At 42.2% G+C, this 20,698-nt stretch overlaps 1 protein-coding gene across 7 annotated transcripts in view; it reads left to right on the top strand.

Moving 5' to 3' along the window:
- Positions 1-20,698, top strand: part of Grip (Glutamate receptor interacting protein) — a 313,660-nt gene that overhangs the window by 231,844 nt on the left and 61,118 nt on the right. Inside the window, exon 1 of one of the 7 annotated variants that reach the window (XM_089737188.1) lies at positions 19,608-20,040. The exons of the other annotated variants lie outside the window; for them this stretch is intronic. Within the exon in view, the coding sequence (XP_089593314.1) occupies positions 19,905-20,040 (136 nt within the window). The 5' untranslated portion in view covers positions 19,608-19,904. Of the gene's footprint in view, positions 1-19,607; positions 20,041-20,698 lie in introns of those variants that run through there. 7 annotated transcript variants of the gene reach the window in all.

The raw sequence follows: 20,698 nt of genomic DNA, 5'->3' as shown, positions 1-20,698 counted from the left end.
AAAAAACATGCAAACTACCTAACCATCAAATCAAATAAGAACTTCACTACATAGTATAAAACAAAGTCGCTTTCTCTGTTCCTATATCTGTCTGTCCCTATGTATGCTTAAATCTTTAAAACTACGCAACGGATTTTGATGCGGCTTTTTTAATAGATAGAATGATTGAAGAGAAAGGTTTATATGAATAATACCATGCATTAAATAGTAGAGAAATCAATAATGAATTACAGTTTCCGAAGCGAAGCGAGGGCGGGTCGCTAGCACCTAAATAAAACACAGAAACTAACATTGAAAAAAGAAACTTATCATTTTCCTCCTAAGTTCTATGTAACATCATACGCAGACGAAAACGGTGTAATAACAATAAAATGTTACGAGTTTTTTTTGCATGCTCGTGCAATAACCCCTTATAAGATTCGGCTGGTGAAGAAACGCTTAGATTAAATGGATGGTTATAGGAAAAAAAAATATTGATGTGCTCTGAAACATTAATCTCATATCGAGCTCGTGCTCAAGTATCCCAAAAGCCCCATAAATATTGGCGATGGCATTTGACGATTGTACCAGGATCTAGCGGCGAATAGAATAAATCTGATAAAAAGAACCTGAATCGCATTAAAGATGATTTCAAGAAATCTTGTAAAGTACCGAATTTGATATAAAAAAATCTCTATTAGAAGTTAATGATAGCGGTCGATTTTAAACTGCAAGCTTGTTTAGTAGTACTCGTAATGATATATGAAACTTCAACAGAAGACGTAAAGTGTCCAGACGTGCTACAGAACTAAGCTTATTTAAATCCCAACAGTATGATCATCAATTTCGCTGTCTTAAGCCTCCAAATATAAATCGCCAATTTCAAAAGCAAATGAAATTCATTTGTTGACGCCGTCGAGCCGAATGTAATCCGTTTTAAGACTAAAAACTGTATAAAGCAGTAACGAGGTCGAGATGTGAATACCTATTGAAGTTATTTCAACGCAAATAAACTTATCTATAAAGTTTATTTTCGTGAAAATGTTATACATCAAAGAAAATTAATATAAAAAAATTATGTATGTAATATGCTATTACATTTTCGTCAAAAGAAATATTTAAATATAAGAATTAAAAAAGAGAAATAAATGGGTAATTTAAATGCCAAATTAATTTGATATTTAAAATGTTAACCAAATTATGTACATCTACATATTTATCTACAAATAAACATACATGTAAAGCTTTCCTTCTTTGAAAACGGTTAGCTGGTAACTCAATTGTTGAGTTAAGCTCGCCATTTTTTATATCTTATCGCAATTACTGTATTATATTAACAGTGTGTACAAATAAAGAATAAAAAAATAATAATAATAATAATAATAGATAAATCTACAAGTACCTAGTAGTAGTAAATATTACCAGAATATTTTGAGGAAATCCTACCAGTTTACTAATCTTAATGTTTAAATAGATATTCTATGTCTAAAAGAACTAAGATTTATGTATTCATAAAGGTGGATTGACTAGCTTACGGCGTCCCTGAGTTGTAGTTACTAAACGAAACAAATTGCTATCCCATGTTTAAGTACTGGAGGTAAATAGTCAAACCCTGGTGGTAAGGTATCTTGTGAGCCTCTGTGGGTAGATACCATCGCCTTGCCTATTTCTGGGTGAAATAGTAATGCGTTTTGGCTTGAAGGGTGGGGCCGCCATTTTACTAAAAAAACTCAGACTTTGAACTCAGGTCACAAGGTGGGTGGTGGCATTTACGTTGTTGATGTGCTCCGGTAACCACTTAGCACCAGGTGAGCCATGAGCTCGCACACCCATCTAAATTTACTATTAAATCAAAAAAACCTTATTGTATCTTTTCGGTGGTAAATTAGACCCTCTATCATGATCCTATTTTTCTACCCGAGATCAAAGTGAGTTTTTTCCAGAATTAAATTTGAAATACATAGTTAAAATTTCTTTGACGCAACCGAAACCAATATAAAGCTTTGTTATAAAATTACAAAGGTGTCAGTTATTTTGATGAGTTTCATCTTACCTGTCATCGCTTGGAGCAATTTAAAACTTATAGAATTTTCTAGAGGTATAAGATGATCAATATTTAAAACTTTATATAATACAAACAGTATCGCAGTTTTGAGTCATACAAACTAAGCCAATTTAATTTGAAACAGAGCTATAATAGATGAAAAACAATTATGCGATTATTTTATGCTTCCTATACTTAATCTTTTGCGGTTGGCGGTTTTAGCGAGCAACTAATAAAAAATATGGGGCGCGACTCTGTCTACAAAAGGTGATAAAAATAATAACCGAATGTAGTTTTTCTAAAATACATTATTTTAAAAAAAACGCGATACTCGAACCCTGAGAATTCCGAGCCCAGGGTAAGGCTAAAAAAGACTACGCAACAACCTAGCAATAAAAATGTTGCTCGTTTTTGCGTGTGTCACTAACATAATTAATAATACACACGCACTACACGTCATCATAAGCAATTTTATCATTATCATTTTGCATATTAGAAAGGGAATTTATTTGTACAATCATAAAAAAAATCCAAACATTTCGAAGGTCGATACAAAAAAAATATGTTTGTGTCGCTGATCTTCTTTCAGTCGTACCCAATTATATAATTCTAGATTAACGGAAAGTGCCCCATAGATTTTATGAGTGACACAATTTGTTATTTCTTTTATTCCGTTGACTGAGGTGCTTGAGATTTTTATGACTTCCTTCCGCCGTGGACTTTAGTTTTTGGTACTAATTTCAACTTGTTACCTCTAGCCGTTGCTATGAAAAACGTTTCTAAATGTCCACAAACAGGCACACAGGTGGACAATACAGTGATACTTTAAGAGTTATGTTTTTAGAATTATTTATTTAAATAAGAGATTTCTTGCATAGTTTGATGATAAGAGTTCTTATCGGTTACGAAGGCTCCAAATTATACAAATTCGTTAACGCCAGAAAATGTGTTATTGCCAGTGATGATTACTTTTAGTAGAAGCTGCTGATCTTTTAAGACATTTAGGTACTTAGCCTTGGCTATGTTAATTTAGAGACCAGCTTCGGCAGCTGATTTATCAATAGAATTGTATTTTCTTTCTACTGCAGGTACGGAGGGAGGAAATCTGCTATTATCTGACTTTGCCTTTCATAGCGCTCTTGACATATCGACTACACAACGCACCACAATAAAAATCAAAACCAAGACATTTTTTTTTAAAACAAATCTAATAGAAACACAAGTGCCTGCCAAAAAAATCTGCGGCTGTGACATAAATCTAACGATCTAAAAATCTGACGATACCCATACACCCTAATTCTGAACACATTACATTCCTTGCTTGAGTGGCTTGTGTAGTATTCATAAAATATTTATTTTTAAAAACTAGAAATTATTCAGTATTCCAAAGTCCTGGACCCTCAACAAAAATAACAAGGGAAATACATATCTTTCTTTCCACTCAGACTTGTCATAATATTGTCACTCCATATACGAAGTTGTGGAAAACAATGTAAATCAGTGATAGCAACACAGATATGCCGCGGGAAAAGTTTTTTGTATAAATCTTTATAAATTTTAGGTTCGTTCTCGAAAGCTCGACGTTTAACTTTATTACGTACATTTGATTGTTTTCAGATGTTGTTGTTTATTTGGCCGATTTTGAGGGTATAGCTTTGTTCCTGCTTGTTTTTTGCCGCAAATCAGTAATGCGTTGCCACTAAATCGTTGGGAAAATACTGCTGGGAAAGAACTGCTATACCAGTTAAGCTATTAAATTTTTCTTATCGTGAGGCATTGTACCGGTCACAAGTAGGTAACCTTTCCCTACCGATTTCCATTTGAAGATTGGAACGCTGGTATAAAATTCATGAACCCTCAAGGTGGGTGGATACCTAGTTACATATACGTCATGATATCCACAGGCTCTATTAATCACTTAGAATCAGGCGGTCATAAGTTTGTAAATCCAGGTAGAGCAATTATATTTAAAAATAGGAAAAAGCTACTTGCTTGGTTTAAGGTATATTACGGAAAACTCATTAATCGTATTAAGGGCAACTCAAATTCATCATCATCATCATCTCAGTCTGTCCACTGTCCACTGCTCAACAAAAGCCTCTCCAAGTGGTCTCCAGTGGGGCCGCTCCATTGCCCCTACATCCAACGTGACGCAGCGGTTCTTACCAGCTCGTCGGTCCATCTCGTAGGTGACCGTCCCACACTGCGCTTGCTAGTACGTGTTCTCCACCCGAGGATCTTTCTGCCCCATCGGCCGTCCGATCTTCGCGCTATATGGCCTGCCCACTGCCACTACAGCGTGCTAATCCTACGGGCTATGTCACCAACTTTGGTTCTGCTACGAATCTCCTCATTTCTGATTCGGTCACGTCGAGAAATACCAAGCATAGCCCTCTCCATAGCTCGCTGCGCGACACTGAGCTTCCTAAAAAGATCCTTTGTGAAGCACCACGTTTTGGAACCGTAAGTCATCACTAGTAGCAAACATTGGTTGTATATTTTGTCTTCAGGCACTGGGGGATTTTGGACGAGAACACATTTAAAAAAAACTCAAATCAGCTTCAAACAATATCAAACAATGACGTCACTGTATAGCTTTTCAGATAAGTAATTTCTAATCGACAGCGACGCCCGTTCGTCCGTTAACTATCACACGTCGCTTTTATTGATTAATCGACAATTCCATCAACCAATCGCCCAATAAGCGCGTATTGCCCTGGAGAATCGCACTCGAAATGCAATGTTGAAGTAATCACACACGTCCCAATGATCAATGGGGAGAGGGAAATATACGACAAGTTTAGTTCGATTCTGGGTACATTGACAATTTCACTAACTGTCTCCTAGGATACGAACATCCCATTTCTTCCCGTGGATATTGGGAAAGATGTCTAATGGATGCTAAGGAGAATGGTAAACAACATAAAACCGGCATACTTGCCAACTGTCATTTAGGTACTCATGGTAGAACATATGTAAGCCCTCATTTCTATTGCAAAGCCATCATGAAATCCGGTTGGATGTTTGGAAACCGGCTGATCCTAAGTGGTTAGCGTAGCTTACAATACCCCGTTCGACAGAAATTACGCAAAAATGTATTATTTTGCGTATTTTGTATGATTTTTATTGCACTAGATTTTCATTATAGACCGGCATACACGTAGGATTTCAACATCCACATGGTCGCATCGTTTGATATGAATACAGCAGGCGTCTTAAATGAGGATTCAATACCATTTTATTCTAACTTTTTTGCTTTTAGGCATCTAAGAGTTATATTATTACGAATGCTTTATTAAGATTTAATTCGGTGACATACTTAAATAATAAAATATTATGGGTAGGTCAATTTTTAAAACTGCTATTTATACTTTACAAACCATATTCAACTTAAAACGTTGTCGGGGAAGTGATAAAAAGCAGTGTCAAAATTCCATTCAAACCATTAAACTATCAACTTAAAAGCATAATCCGATGAACAAGGATGCTTTGGAAGATCACGACTGATCGTCTGGTCTTAGGAACATCGATCTTCTTGAATCAACCCAAGCCGGAAACAGGACCGGGAATTGTAGCGTGACTTACGACCAGTTTCCGCCCGCCATATTTGCTTCAGTTACACACCGCTTCCGGTTTCGTGATTGCGTAATGCTTGTTTGATAAATACTTTGGCAATCGTTTTCTTTGGACTCGAGAGTTTATTTGGGTACATTTGTTTTTTTTTCAATCATCCAAAAAACTGTTTTCCTCTAGAATTTGACATACTAATATAGATTTTAAAAGTAAAAAGTAAGACATGTTAAATCTTGAAGCAGATACTAAAATTGTAGGCACAGATGACGTACGGAATTTTGTATCTAGTGACGCCGCCTCCTGCTGCGATATGGTGGACTCGCAGAAGTCGAGCATCGCCTTCCAGGATACTTCGCTACCGAGCATTGTAGCCATGAGGCGCGGTAGGTCCTCTCCCATGACCACGACGAGGGCGGCGCGTTGCTCTGGATTCGACGAGCAATTTATGCTCCGCTGTGTCATCTTCGTCGCGGTCTGCGCAATGGTGGCACTGCGCCGTCGGTTCCCATCCCGGCAATGTTGTGCAATTACCGGCCGAAACACCCATGGCCGGTAAGCATTTGTCAGAGCCGGAAGGTGAGGCATCCGCGGTCACGATCCACCCAGTCCGCGAGAAGCGAGCGTACTGCCTCGGTACGGAGGCCGGCCGACTGGTCTGCCATAAGACCCCCCTGCTAATGATTACCAACATTAAATTCTATGATTTTTGTTATACCAAATTAAAAAGATTAAGCCATGGTATTTATTATAACTTTATGCTATAAACGGAATATTTACAGGTAAGGCAGCAAACCTTATATGAAGAAATGATTTCATATTTCGTAAGTATTGATTATAATCTATACTAATATTATAAAGAGGAAAGATTTGTTTGTTTGTTTGTTTCGAATAGGCTCCGAAACTACTGGACCGATTTGAAAAATTCTTTTTCCATTAGAAGCCGACATTGTCCCTGATGAACATAGGCTACTTTTTTTATTTTTTTTTTATTTTTTTATTTTTTGGTTTCATGTGTGTTTTAATGTTTCCGAAGCGAAGCGAGGGCGGGTCGCTAGTTGTTTTATATTTTGATAATTAAAGTTTTGACACTAACATACATAACTTATTGTTGTATAATAAAAATCGTATGCCTTAAGTATAAAAATACACACATGAATATTTTTCGTTTTTATTTGATTAAAAGATCGCATACGTGAAGCCGAACTAAATGTTTAATATGAACTCTCAAATTTCCATAATCCCAAGCACGTCTATATCGTCGATAAAGAATATTAACCGCTCGCGAGACCAGAAAGTTTTATGCTCGAACGTTATAAATCGGGAAAATTGTTCGAATACGGTCTTTAATAACTTTTTGATAATGATATAAGAGTATTTTTTCGTTGCTCATTTATGCGCGAAAATCTGTGAGAAATTTACGTCCACTTCCTCGTGTAGTATTTTAAGGCTATTTTTCTCGGTTTACGGGCTATATGCAATATGAAGATATTAAGTGAGCGTTTTCATGAGCTTATTTAGTGGTATATAAAAGTCTAATTCTATCTGGATTCCCAATATTATTTTTATAGAAACGACAGCTATCCTATTAACCGATATTTTAATCTGTTTAGTATACACACTTTTATGACAATCTTGCCATTTTTGATTTATTACCTGTATGTTGACAAATATCATGATAGTCTGTAGTGTCTGCTTTCACTGATTTTCTTGATTGTTAAAAATTTGTCGAATTATAATCATAAGAATCTGTAGTTGTTACTACTAATCTGCGCAGTAATTGAAAGCCAAAGAACCTGATAGTGGTCTATCTGGTTAATTTGCAGGTATGTAACCTCGATATCATTTATGGCTAGCCTTCGATGTAGTGTCAATTTCGGCGGATTGCATTCCGGACCAGTGTCAGTGTCGTGACTGTTACAAAACTCGACAGGGGCTTTTCACTTTGTTTTCATTTGGTCTCTTATACATCAATAGTCGTAACATCGTCAGCTATTTCACTTAAGAAATGCTCACTTATTTCTTTTCTTGGTTATTGATGGCAACATGGATAAAAAATCTCACTCTCGCTTTCTATTTAGGGGAGCGTTAAACTTATTCTGACGCAGTATTTTCGTCGTTGTATTTACGGGTAGTCGTACCGGAAAAACTTTTAAAGATTCCAAATAATTCAGATTCACAAACATTTCGTACGAACTTAATCCTTGTAACATGCAAAGTTGTAAGTAAAATTTTGCCAAAGTCCTCCAAAACCCACTAAAAGGGGAAACGTTAATCAAACCCAAAAACGAAAGTCACACTAGAGAAACCAGAACACATAAACAAGAAAAAAATCGAAAACTGCCCGAAACAACAATGTTTTTCATATCACGCGAACACTTTTTGACTTGTTCTCTTGCTTCCCCTCCTTTTTACCCCCAAAAAACCGTTTACATAAGTCTGATTTATGGACTGTAATACGCACTAGACCAAGCCAAGTTTTCCTCGGTTCAATGTGGCGCGCATTTACATATATTTGACATGTGAAATATTACATTGTTTCAGTCGTTCAATGTAATTATGCGTGTAGGAATATAAAAGAAATATGAAGCTAAATTGCTCTGAGTTTATACAGTTAGTGCCCGTGACGAGTTTGTGTGTGTGTGGTGTTGCAGTATTGAATCATATTCATGTACTTATGTACATATGCAGCTTTGTAATTCGATTAAATGTAGCATGCTTTTCTACAAATTTTACGTCACATTTTATGACTAACCAGCGTAGACTTGTGTCACTTTATCTTCTGGACAAGAAATATAAAAAGACAAATATACATTATCATTAAAGAACAATTTAAATAATTAGACAATCTTCATAATACAAATAAGGTGACAACCGTTTTTTTTTTTTTGCTGTTTTGTATTCACATCAAATTCAAATGAGTTCACATCCCAATTTGTGGTAGATATTTATCATACCGTAACTTTTGATTACCGCCAATAACAGAATTGCAGTCAATCACTGTCTATTGTTAAAAATTATTTTCAATGCCTATACATATTTCGAAGCACGACATATATTTTTTTATGAATCATTATGAAATGTTCGAAATAATAATCGGATAACAGGACTTTGAAACCTCATTTTTTAATATCGTTTCTCCTATCTGCTTCGAAGAAGCAATACATAGGACGATACCTAGTCATGCGGGCACATAGTGCATACATACTACCAAGGTGGTGTCATCGTTTCTTTGTCGCAGCCAAAATCTCCAGATATCCTATTATCTGTAATTTTTTTTTTATTACTTAGCAGTGTGGACGAGCTCACAGACCACCTGATGTTAAGTGGCTACTGGAGCTCATAGACATATTTAACGTATATGCGCCACCAACCTTGAAATATAAGTTCTAAGGTCTCAAGTATAGTTACAACGGCTGCCCCACCCTTCAAACCGAAACGCATTACTGTACGAGTATCACAGCAGAAATAGACAAGGTGGTGGCACCTACCCGTTCTGACTCACAAGAGGTTCTACCATCAGTAATTACGCAAATTATAATTTTGCGGGTTTAATTTTTATTACACGACGTTATATTTCCTTCACCGTGGAAGTCAATCGTGAACATTTGTTGAGTACGTATTTCATTAGAAAAATTGGTATCCGCGTGGCATTCGAACACCGGTGCGTTGCTCGCTCGACACGAATGCACCGAACATCTTATCCTTTATCCGTATCCACCAAAGCACTCATTTGATAGGTTTAAATTGGAAAACTATGTTCAGTTCTTACTCAAAGCGAAACGTCTCAATCACACATTGTGAAATGCTTCGAGAATTTTCGATACCCAATCCGTCGTTCCTTAGACTTAATTAAACTTGCCTCGGAGGACTTAATGCAGTGATTTACCGGGTACACATCTAGAAAGCCCGCTGTAGTTGCGAAATTAATTTTACTAGTTAAGATGGATTACGAACCAGAGAGAGAATTTCAATTCCCGCGTGTATAATTTCAAGAGCATTAAGTATGCTACTTGAATGATAATACACTGTTATTGAAATGTTAAGTTTTTTATTACGTTTGTATTATCTATAGCGTTTCCGTCTTTCTTCAAGTGTCTGAAGTATAGAGGTTCTAATGCGATTGAATCTATTTCAACGTGTAACAGGATGGCGTTTTTTTGTTTTTTTAATGTGTAGATGTTTATATTTATTACAAGGGAGAATTTCAGCCCATAAATCTATTGAAGATGCAGAAAATCAAAAATACATTAAAAATTCTTAAAATAAGCATAATCTTTTGCATGCTTAGATACACATTTTTTGTATTTAAATATGCTTTTTTCGGTCCATATTAAGTATGAGTTAGGGCCTAAGAATACGAAACAGAACTGATAGTGAATGCTTAAGTTAAGTACAGGTGGTACCAGGGAGGCTACGCGTAGGCTGGGTGATAGCCCACGTGCAGCTACAGAAGGCCCGCCCCTGGCGATGCCTCCGGTGTTTCGGCACCGGGCACGGCCTCGCCAGGTGCCCGTCGGCTGTGGACCGCAGCGGTCTTTGTTTCCGCTGCGGCCAGCCCGGTCACAAGGCGGGCTCCTGCACAGCCGCCGCACCGCACTGCGTGCTATGCGACGCGGCGAAGCGGCGGGCCGATCATCGGGCCGGGGGCCCGTCCTGTCTTTCCGCACCCTCCTCCACAAAGAGGAGGCGTGGCGGAAAAAAGAAGAAAAATATAGAGGAAGGGCCGGCTGCCTGTGATACAGCCGGCCGGTCAGTTCCTGCCGCGGCCGTCGGGCCGCAAGGCGGGACGGAAGACGAGGGAGCGATGGACGTGACACCTCAATAATGGATCACGTCCATCGCTTCCTTCAAGCGAACGTGAACCACTCCGCCAGGGCGCAGGATCTCCTCGTCCACACCATGGCGGAGTGGTTCATCGACATCGCGATCGTTGCGGAGCCATACTTCGTACCTCCCGACCGGGAGGATTCCTGGGCCGGAGATGTTGATGGCTCCGTGGCGATCGTGATGCGACAGTCTGCGGCGTTACCCCCCCTTGGAATGGTGGCCAGGGGATCCGGGTACGTCGTCGTTAGGGTCAACGAAACCGTCGTGATCGGGGTGTACTTCTCTCCGAACAGGAGTCTCGCTGAGTTCGAGCGGTTCCTGGGCGGGCTCGAGGCGTTGGTTCATCGCTTCGAGTCTCGCCCGGTGATACTGGCGGGGGACCTCAACGCTAAATGTACGGCGTGGGGTTCTCCCCGCACGGACTCGCGCGGCGAGTTCCTGTCGGAGTGGGCTTTCGCGACCGGCCTCTGTCTTCTGAACAGAGGTTCGGTCGCGACCTGCGTGCGGTGGAACGGGGAATCACACGTGGACGTGTCGTTCGCGTCTCCGTCCGCCGCACGCCGTGTCCGTGGCTGGCGTGTTCTCGAGGGGGCGGAGACGCTCTCGGACCATCGGTTCGTCCGATTTGAGCTCTCCGTTTCCACCTTGTTGAACGCGCCGGACGAAGACGCCCGCGGTGAGGAGGAGCTCCCGCGTAGTGCTCTCCGATCATTCTCGCGATGGGCACTGAAGCGCCTGAACAAGGTGCTTGCGGTGGAGGCGGCCACAGTGGCCGCGTGGGCGCCGATGCCCGCGCGTCTAGTGGACGTGGAGTTGGAGGCCGAATGGTTCCGGGGTACGATGCGTCGCGTCTGCGATGCTGCGATGCCCCGGGTCAGCGGTCGCGCTCCGCGTGGCGGTGCGTATTGGTGGACGCCCGAGATCGCGCTCCTCCGAGAGGAGTGCGTGCGGGCGCGCCGCCGAAGCGCCCGCCACCGCCGTCGCCGCCTTCGCAATGCGGACTTCGCGGAGGTGGCGACCCGCCTGCATGCCGACTGCCGTCAGAAGCAGGAGGCACTGCGGCGGGCCATCGGCGAGGCCAAGTCTCAGAGCATGAAGACGCTCCTGGAGACGCTTGACCAAGATCCTTGGGGGTGCCCGTACCAAACGGTCCGCAAGAAATTGCGGCCGTGGGCGCTCCCGGTGACGGAACGTCTCCAGCCTCAGCAGCTGCGGGAAATTGTCTCCGGGCTGTTCCCGCGGATGGAGAGGGGCTTCGAGCCCCCTTCCATGGGCGCGCCACCACGCAGTAGCGTGAGCGGTGATGCCCCTGCTGAGGTGGTCCCTCCGAGCATCTCGGAGGAGGAGATTCGTGCGGCCGTGTCGAGGATGCGGAGGAAGGACGCGGCCCCCGGCCCTGACGGTGTTCACGGCCGGGTCTGGGATTTGGCCTTCGGTGCCCTTGGGGACCGACTCGTGCGGCTCTATGAAGCCTGCCTCGAGTCGGGACGGTTTCCGAAGCAGTGGAAGACGGGCAGACTTGTTCTGCTAAGGAAGGAGGGACGCCCCGCGGACTCACCTGCGGGATATCGTCCCATCGTGCTGCTGGACGAGGCGGGAAAATTGCTCGAGCGGGTGGTGGCCGCCCGCATCGTCCAGCATCTGACGGGGGTGGGTCTCGATCTGTCAGCGGAGCAGTTCGGATTCAGGGAGGGCCGCTCGACCATCGACGCGGTGATGCGCGTGCGCGCCCTCTCTGATGAGGCTGTCGGCCGGGGCGGGGTTGCACTGGCGGTGTCCCTTGACATCGCCAACGCGCTCAACACCTTGCCCTGGTCGGTGATCGCAGGGGCGCTGGAGTATCACGGCGCCCCTGCGTATCTCCGTCGGCTGATCGGGTCCTACCTCGAGGACAGGTCGGTCGTGTGCACCGGGCACGGTGGGGCGGTGCTCCGCTTCCCCGTCCAACGCGGTGTTCCACAGGGGTCGGTCCTTGGCCCTCTCTTGTGGAACATCGGCTACGACTGGGTCCTGCGTAGCGCCCTAAGTGCTCCTCTTCCGGGTCTGAGCGTAGTTTGTTACGCGGACGACACTTTGGTCGTGGCCCGGGGGAGGGACTTGCGAGAGTCTGCCCGTCTTTCCTGCGCGGGGGTGGCCTTCGTCATCGGCAGGATCCGAAGGCTGGGTCTGGAGGTGGCGCTCGATAAATCCCAGGCCCTGTTGTTTCACGGGGCCCGTAGAGCGCCGCCTCAGGGGGCCCACCTTGTGATCGGAGGCGTTCGCGTCGAGATCGAGGCGACCGGATTACGGTACCTCGGTCTCGTACTGGACGGTCGTTGGAGCTTCCGCACTCACTTTGAGAGATTAGGTCCCCGATTGATGGCGGCCGCCGGCTCGCTGAGTCGGCTGTTGCCGAACGTCGGGGGGCCTGACGTGGTGGTGCGCCGCCTCTACACGGGGGTGGTGCGGTCGATGGCACTGTACGGGGCTCCCGTGTGGTGCCACGCCCTGACCCGCGACAACGTTGCGGCGTTGCGACGTCCGCAGCGCGCGATTGCGGTCAGGGCGGTTCGTGGATACCGCACCGTCTCGTTCGAGGCGGCGTGCGTGCTAGCTGGGACGCCTCCCTGGGACCTGGAAGCGGAGGCGCTCGCTGTGGATTACGCGTGGCGATGCGATCTCCGCTCCAGGGGGGAGCCGCGTCCTGGCGCGGTGGAAGTTCGAGCGCGGAAGCTTCAATCTCGGCGTGCCGTGCTCGAGGCGTGGTCTCGCCGCCTGGCGGACCCCGCCTATGGGCGACGGACCGTCGAGGCGATCCGCCCGGTCCTCTCGGACTGGGTGAATCGCGACCGAGGACGTCTCACCTTCCGAGCGACGCAGGTGCTCACGGGACACGGCTGTTTCGGTCGCTACCTGCACCTCGTCGCCCGGAGGGAGCCGACGCCGAAGTGCCACCACTGCAGTGGCTGCAACGAGGACACGGCGGAGCACACGCTCGCGTACTGCCCCGCTTTCGCGGAGCAGCGCCGCGTCCTCGTTGCAAAAATAGGACCGGACTTGTCGCTTCCGACCGTCGTGGCTACGATGCTCGGCAGCGACGAGTCCTGGCAGGCGATGCTCGACTTCTGCGAGTCCACCATCTCGCAGAAGGAGGCGGCGGAACGGGAGAGGGAGAGCTCTTCTTCCCTCTCGGCGCCGTGCCGCCGCCGTCGGGCCGGGGGTCGGAGGAGGGCGTTTGTCCAGCTCCAGCCCCTATGAGGAGGCAGTCTCCTCCCGGTGATGGTCACGGGGCGACCTAAGGGAGTTGAGGCTGCGCCGCACGCTACCGTCACTCTAGCGCGCTGGCACCAGGAGGACGGGACGGCGCGTCGGCGGCTGCGGACTGCGATGCGGTCCGCATTTTCGTCGTCGCTGTCGTCGCCGAACATACTGTTGAAGAGCAACCCGGTCGGCGGTGTATCGCGTTCCGACCCGGCAGGCTGGTTCTGGCCCAGCGGGGTATCCCGGAACACCAGCGGCACCGCCCGGGCGGCCTGGTAGGGCCGCCGTACCGCGGAGACTGACGTCGTTGGTCGTCGACTATCGCCTCGACGACCCGTCGGTCGGGCGTCCTCGGGGTGGCGCCGCGTGTCTGGTTGTAGTGTTGACCGCGGGAACCCCCCTACTCTGAACGGGTTCTGACCCCGGACGGAGATCGGACGTCGGGTGTAAGAGTGCAGGGGAGTCGTTTAGTGGGTGGGCCCTAAAATCCTTGGGCCCGCGATCTGCTCTCAACACCTGCAGATCGTTGAGTCTCACATACCCCGCGCGCCCCCTAGGCGCGGGGACCTCGTAGGAGGTTCGGCCCCCGGCCCGAGAAAAAAAAAAAAAAAAAAAAAAAAGTACAGGTGGTAGGACCTCTTGAGTCCGCACGGGTAGGTACCATCGCCCGGCCTATTTCTGCCGTGAACCAGTAATGCGTTTCGGTTTGAAGGGTAGGGCAGCCGTTGTAACTATACTGAGACGTTAGAACTTTTATCTCAAGGTGGGTGGCGCATTTACGTTGTAGATGTCTATGGGCTCCAGTAACCACTTAACACTAGGTGGACTATGAGCTAGTCCAACCTGCTAAGCAATAAAAAAAAAATCATAAAGTTAAATTAGTGCTTAGGTGCTTAAGTTAATTATACAATACGGGTTTTTGATGTTTCCGAAGTGGTTGTAGCCCTAAATCTATATATTAATACGTGAAGCAAAAACTTTGTATCCCTTTTTACGAAAATTGCGCGGACGGAGGAGTATGAAATTTTCCACACTTATAGAGAATATAGAGAAGAAGTGCTAATATTTTTTTTAAACAATACATAAAAAATACATTAAATCAATAAAGAAAACATTACACATATTACCATGTATTTGACACACACACACACACACATATACTCTTTGTTTATTGTCAAAATTTTGTTATTGCTTAAAGTCTGTAGACAAATTGAGAATAGGTTAGTATTTTTTATCTTTAATATTACGAGCATTTGTCTATAGTGTAGTCTTGGCGAAATCTGTAACAATAGGACCATAATAATGTTGAAACTTATAAATTCAATTAATTATAGTCGAATTTCAACTACTACGGGGCCACTAGTATTTATTAAGACGCCTGTAGCATTCATATTGAGCGATGCAATCGCTCTGGTGTTCGAATCGATGTGGAATTAAAAATCATATTGTGTCTGCACGTGATGTGCGCGAGAATGTGTATGTGTTTGCACCGGTAGGACTCTACCGTTAACCAGCATTCTACCTGTTTTTGTCGCGAATCAGTAATATTAACGTTCCGGTTTGATATGTCAGACAGCCGTTATACTATAGAACTGAGCGTTAAAACTCGTATACCAGGGTGGGTGTCGATATTCGCGTCTTTGATGTCTATAGACTTCGGTAAAGATGCATAAGCAATAAAAAAAATCGCTCGACAACGACCATTTTTGAATTGTAAAATATTAACGTACTATTACAATAAAATACTATGTGTAATTAATTTAGTAAATTTATATATATATATATATATATATATATAAAAATGAATTGCTGTTCGTTAGTCTCGCTAAAACTCGAGAACGGCTGGACCGATTTGTCTAATTTTGGTCTTAAATTATTTGAGGAGATCCAGAGAAGGTTCAAAATGTAAATAAATATGAAAATGCTCGGAATTAAATAAAAATAACAATGTTATTTTTCCTTTGATGTGTCCCCCGTCGGACGTATTCCTATTGTTTGTTTTAAGTTTATTTTATACAAAATTTTAGATCTTTATTTATCGATTGAGGCACTACGAAGTCTTCCGGGTCAGCTAGTCACTTTATAAAATTCAAAATTTGTTTCGATTTTTGTTTTAAGCAAAATTGAATTTGAATTTGAATTTGCTCATCGAAAATAGCGATCTGTTTATTTCTTAAGAAGTATGCTATACGTAGAGTTTACGTCTATCGTCGAGAGCTGGAGGTACGTGACGGTACCATGCATAATGAATATTCATATCATATCATCATTTTCGACTTTACTAGAACTCGACCGGTCATCTTAATTTTTTTTATCCTCAAGTGAGTACGTAACGATTGTGATTACCGAAGCTATTAATATTACGCACTATCGTTAGCCTTGAGTCAGGAAGCCACGAAGCCTCAAGTTAATTCTAATTACGCTGCCCGTCTACCACTATAATCCAACTAAACCTTTTCCAAAACATTACGCAATTTTATTAAGATAAAGTATTATTTTCAACCCGCTGAACGAGTTTCGTGTACTGCGGACCCTAATTACGTTTTTAATGACTGCTTAATGTGCCAAAGTAACAACAAGCCTCGAAATGTGATCACAGGGATGCTAGTTTAAACGATACTAATTTTTCAGGTCCCTCAACTAGGTACTGAACAGTTTTGAAATCTATACTAATATTATAAACCTGAAGAGTTTGTTTGTTTGAACGCGCTAATCTCAGGAACTAGTGGTCCGATTTGAAAAATTCTTTCAGTGTTATATAGCCCATTTATCGAGGAAGGCTATAGGTTATATAAAATCACGCTAAAACCAATAAAAACGGAACACCAATAAATACTGTTTGTAAATCGGGGCTATTTTTACCTTTTGAGAGCTTCCGCTGCGTGCGCTGAAGAAACGGTTAAAGTTTCGCTAAAATAATGTATGACAGAATTGTTTCCCTTTAAAAGATCTAAAAAAAAAGTCCGCGACAGCTTATGTCTATATGTCAAGGTTGGCTCACTATAATGTTTTTTATGCTAACCAAATTCATTATTTGTGAACTATTCCACGCGGACGAAGTCGCGGGCAAAAGCTAGTAGTCAATAAATGGAACATGAAAAACCTTTACTATGTTTTTGTCAACAAGTCCACATAGTAATAATGAAGACTATCCACGATTACAAAAAATTCAGGCGACAGTCAAGCTACCACTAATACATTTAATAATATGTTTTATTTACTATAAATTAAAGTCGGAAAATGCCTCTTAATTCGATTTGTTAACTGATAAATTTTATAGTACAAAATTACTTTTACGGTTTTTTGAACGGGGTGACATTTGAATAAGTTTACGACTCATGATTTTTTAAAGTGAAACTTTTATTACGTCGTCTCAAACTTTTTCATCTGTGTGTTGCATGTCGCGTGACGGTCGGCCGCGGAGTAGTGATAGAGTGAAAGGCGCTCGTCAGAGCAGCCAAGGCCAATATGGCAGCGCCTATAGTTCACAGCAGCTGACCGTGTAGTGTATAGACTATTACTCATTTGTGCCAGTGCTCGACGCTATTTTGTTTGTTTTTGAAAATGTTTAATGTAAATGTTGTTTGTCAGAGTTAAATGTCTATAATGTGAAAAAAAGTTTCAATTTTACCGTGGTTTCATAAAACCACACTATCCTTTTTTTCTTAATGCTCTTTTTGTGGGATTTTATTGGCATTGGCATTTTAAGGCTAACCTGGGATTAGCATCGTAATTCTAACCTTAATATGCCAATGCCAATGAGAATTAAATTACGTCTAATCTTGAATTAGACTCTCAGAACATCGTTTTGGTGGTTGGCGAATGAGCTTACCACTTTATATTAAGTGGTTACCAACACATCACAACTTGAATCTCTAGGTTAAAAATGATGTTTAAGTCTTATTTGTAGAATAGTTAACATACCAGACAAACCAGAATCAATAAATGCATCACAGTATGCTCCACCAACAGAAAATAAAAATAAAATTTAAAAGATTTGTGAGTATGATAGCTATTTTGAAACTTCTCTAATTAGCAATTAACTTGACTTTTTGGTTATCTACATGCGACGAAATATGTTTGAATTTTCAAAAATAGCTTTCTATTTTTCTAGTGATGTTGAAATTCGTGAATTAAAATAATTTGAATTTCTGCACAAAGACTCATTTAGAGATTATAAGATTAATTTGGAAAAAAAAAACCATTAAATTTCTAATTTTGGATACTAATGATTGCAAAATTTATGACGTATTTTTTTTAAACCAATGGATGGAGTTATACTGTCCAAAATATAATTAAAAAGACATAGATATGCAATCCCAGTAACGTCAAGCAATCTCTTCTGCATCTTCCTTCTTTACTACTTTCGCCTTCTCAAATCTTCAGTGTTTGTTATCCTACTTTGGGACCCTAAAGACTAAAACTCTAAAGGATTCAATTCAAGCGTTTTTGTTTATTGCTTAGATTGGTGAACGAGCGCACAGCCCACCTGGTGTTAAGTGGTTACTGGAGCCCATATACATCTACAACGTAAATGCGCCACCCACCTTGAGATATAAGTTCTAAGGTCCCAGTATAGTTACAACGGTTGCCTCACCCTTCAAACCGAAACACATCACTGCTTCACAGCAGAAATAGGCACCTACCCGTGCGTACTCACAAGAAGTCCTACCATCAGTAAACATCTCGTTGTTTCACAATGGCGTAAAAATCTTATATAAAAATGGATTTGTATTATAGAAGTATTTTTAATTCACACAGGTACCTACTATCTGTGTATTTGAAGTCGTCGTGGCCTAACGGATAAGACGTCCGATGTATTCGTGTGAGCGATGCACCGGTGTTCGAATCTCAGGCGGGTACCAATTTTTCTAATGAAATACGTACTCAACAAATGTTCACGATTGACTTCCACGGTGAAGGAATAACATCGTGTAATAAAAATCAAACCCGCAAAATTAAAATTTGCGTAATTACTGGTGGTAGAACCTCTTGTGAGTCCGCGCGGATGGGTACCACCGCCCTGCCTATTTCTGCCGTGAAGCAGTAATGCGTTTCGGTTAGAAGGGTGGGGCAGCCGTTGTAACTATACTTGAGACCTTAGAACTTATATCTCAAGGTGGGTGGCGCATTTACGTTGTGGATGTCTATGAGATCCAGTAACCACTTAACACCAGGTGGGCTGTGAGCTAGTTCACCCATCTAAGCAATTAAAAAAAAAAAGTGCCTGCTTTCGTAGAAACACCTACGTCGACGTACACCTTGAGTATTTTAAGAATTAAAATTAGGTAAACAAAACAAAAATAATTATTAGAACGTGAAAAGCATGCGTGACGAGCGGTTTGATTAATTCAAATGAAAAATGTGGATTGGCTTCATTTATTATTATAACAAATTGTATATTAATAATTATAACCAACAGGTTATAAACAAGTTATTTTTTCCCATACTTTTATCAATTTCCTATATTGTGTGCTGGACCGAAGTATACATTGAATTTAAAACTATAATAGCTTTCTTAGAAACTAGTTTAAAGCATGCCTATGCCTGAAAATTCAGCTTTAAATAAGTAATTTAACAATGCAAGAAAGCTTGACTTGAAAACGTATAAAGATAACTTTAAGCTTTATATAATACTATTTGCCTGTTTTAGATCAATTTTACACCTAATAATGATAGTTGCTTATGTAGTGTTTTAAATTTGAATTTATTGGATCGTCTTACTCACGTTTTTTTTGTTCGCTAAAACATAACGCAAGCGTAGGACGTAAAACGCTAAACGGGAACTCCCGAAAAGCAGCCATAAATTCTTCAACCAATACGATCAAAATCGCCCATAATTCTTCTGTAAGTCAACAGTTTTCTAAGTAAACGTTGGATAACGTCGATCGTTATAAATAAAACGCACCAGGAATCACCGGCGAGGCAGACGCAGGACCGAAAGTCGGACGATTCATTACAAAACAAGATAAAAAAAATAGCCAGAGCATTTATATTTATACCGTACTTTATTACTTATAATATTTGTGTAGTGTTTTTATTTATTAAAAATATAACTAACGGACGGGGAACAGACGCTAGTCAAGTCTATTTTTAAACTGGACGCGTGCTCACAAAACAACAAGTCACAATATTTAGAAACCGCGGCGGATGCGCACGTTTCTACACCGTGTGTTTTCTGTCGATATTTCGACGTACGATAATGGAGGACATGACGTGAGTGCCAGTGCTAAAGAGTGCAATGTTCGCTAATTTCAAACTTCCAGTGTTGAAACAACAAAAAGGTTCGAAGGAGGAGCCCTTCTATTGCTACAGGACTGTTAAGACGAAACCGCCGAAAACGCCGATTTTGTCACGAGCGAAACGACATCAAAGACGTAAGTTAGCTGTATTTGAACTGTATTAGCACTTAATGAGGTAGGTACTGCTGGTTTGTTTGTTTCGCGGCAAATTCTGAAATTAGGATGTTTTGCTAATGGAATGCGTAGTTAGAGTCCCGTTGGGATAGTCTATAAACGAACACTCCAAACGTATTTATTTGAAGGATCGAAAATGTTCTCAGCATCTTTTCTTTTTTTGAAAAATGTTCTCTGCACCTTTTTTGAAAATGTTCTCTGCATCTTTTCTTTTTTTGAAAAATGACACATCAATTTATTTAAGGCCCATTTTCATATTTGGAAATAACATGACAGTCATTAGCACAGCTGTCAAGAGATTTAGGGGTATATAAATACTGGTAAAAATGACAAGCTGTCTAATAATTGGTTTATTTATTTTCGTCTCGGAATTAATGTTCGAAATACGATTGAGAACTGCTAAGTATCTAATAAAGATGTTAGCTTGTAACCGGATTAAGTTTGTTAATGAGGTTCCTTAAATTGCAAATTGTTGCCACCACGACACGGCTTCCGAAATTTCCGTGAAACAACGTTCAATACAGCTTGAAAGGGTAATGTAGCGGCAGCCTATTTAAAATAAAACGAGGCTTGGACCGGACTTGAGATAAAGGTCAGCGTAAATGGTCTCCACGATTCC

The sequence above is a fragment of the Bombyx mandarina genome, chromosome 22 (genome assembly GCF_030267445.1).
Source record: "Bombyx mandarina strain Sakado chromosome 22, ASM3026744v2".
Classification (NCBI taxonomy): domain Eukaryota; kingdom Metazoa; phylum Arthropoda; class Insecta; order Lepidoptera; family Bombycidae; genus Bombyx; species Bombyx mandarina.
This window is presented reverse-complemented; position numbering and strand designations above follow the sequence as displayed.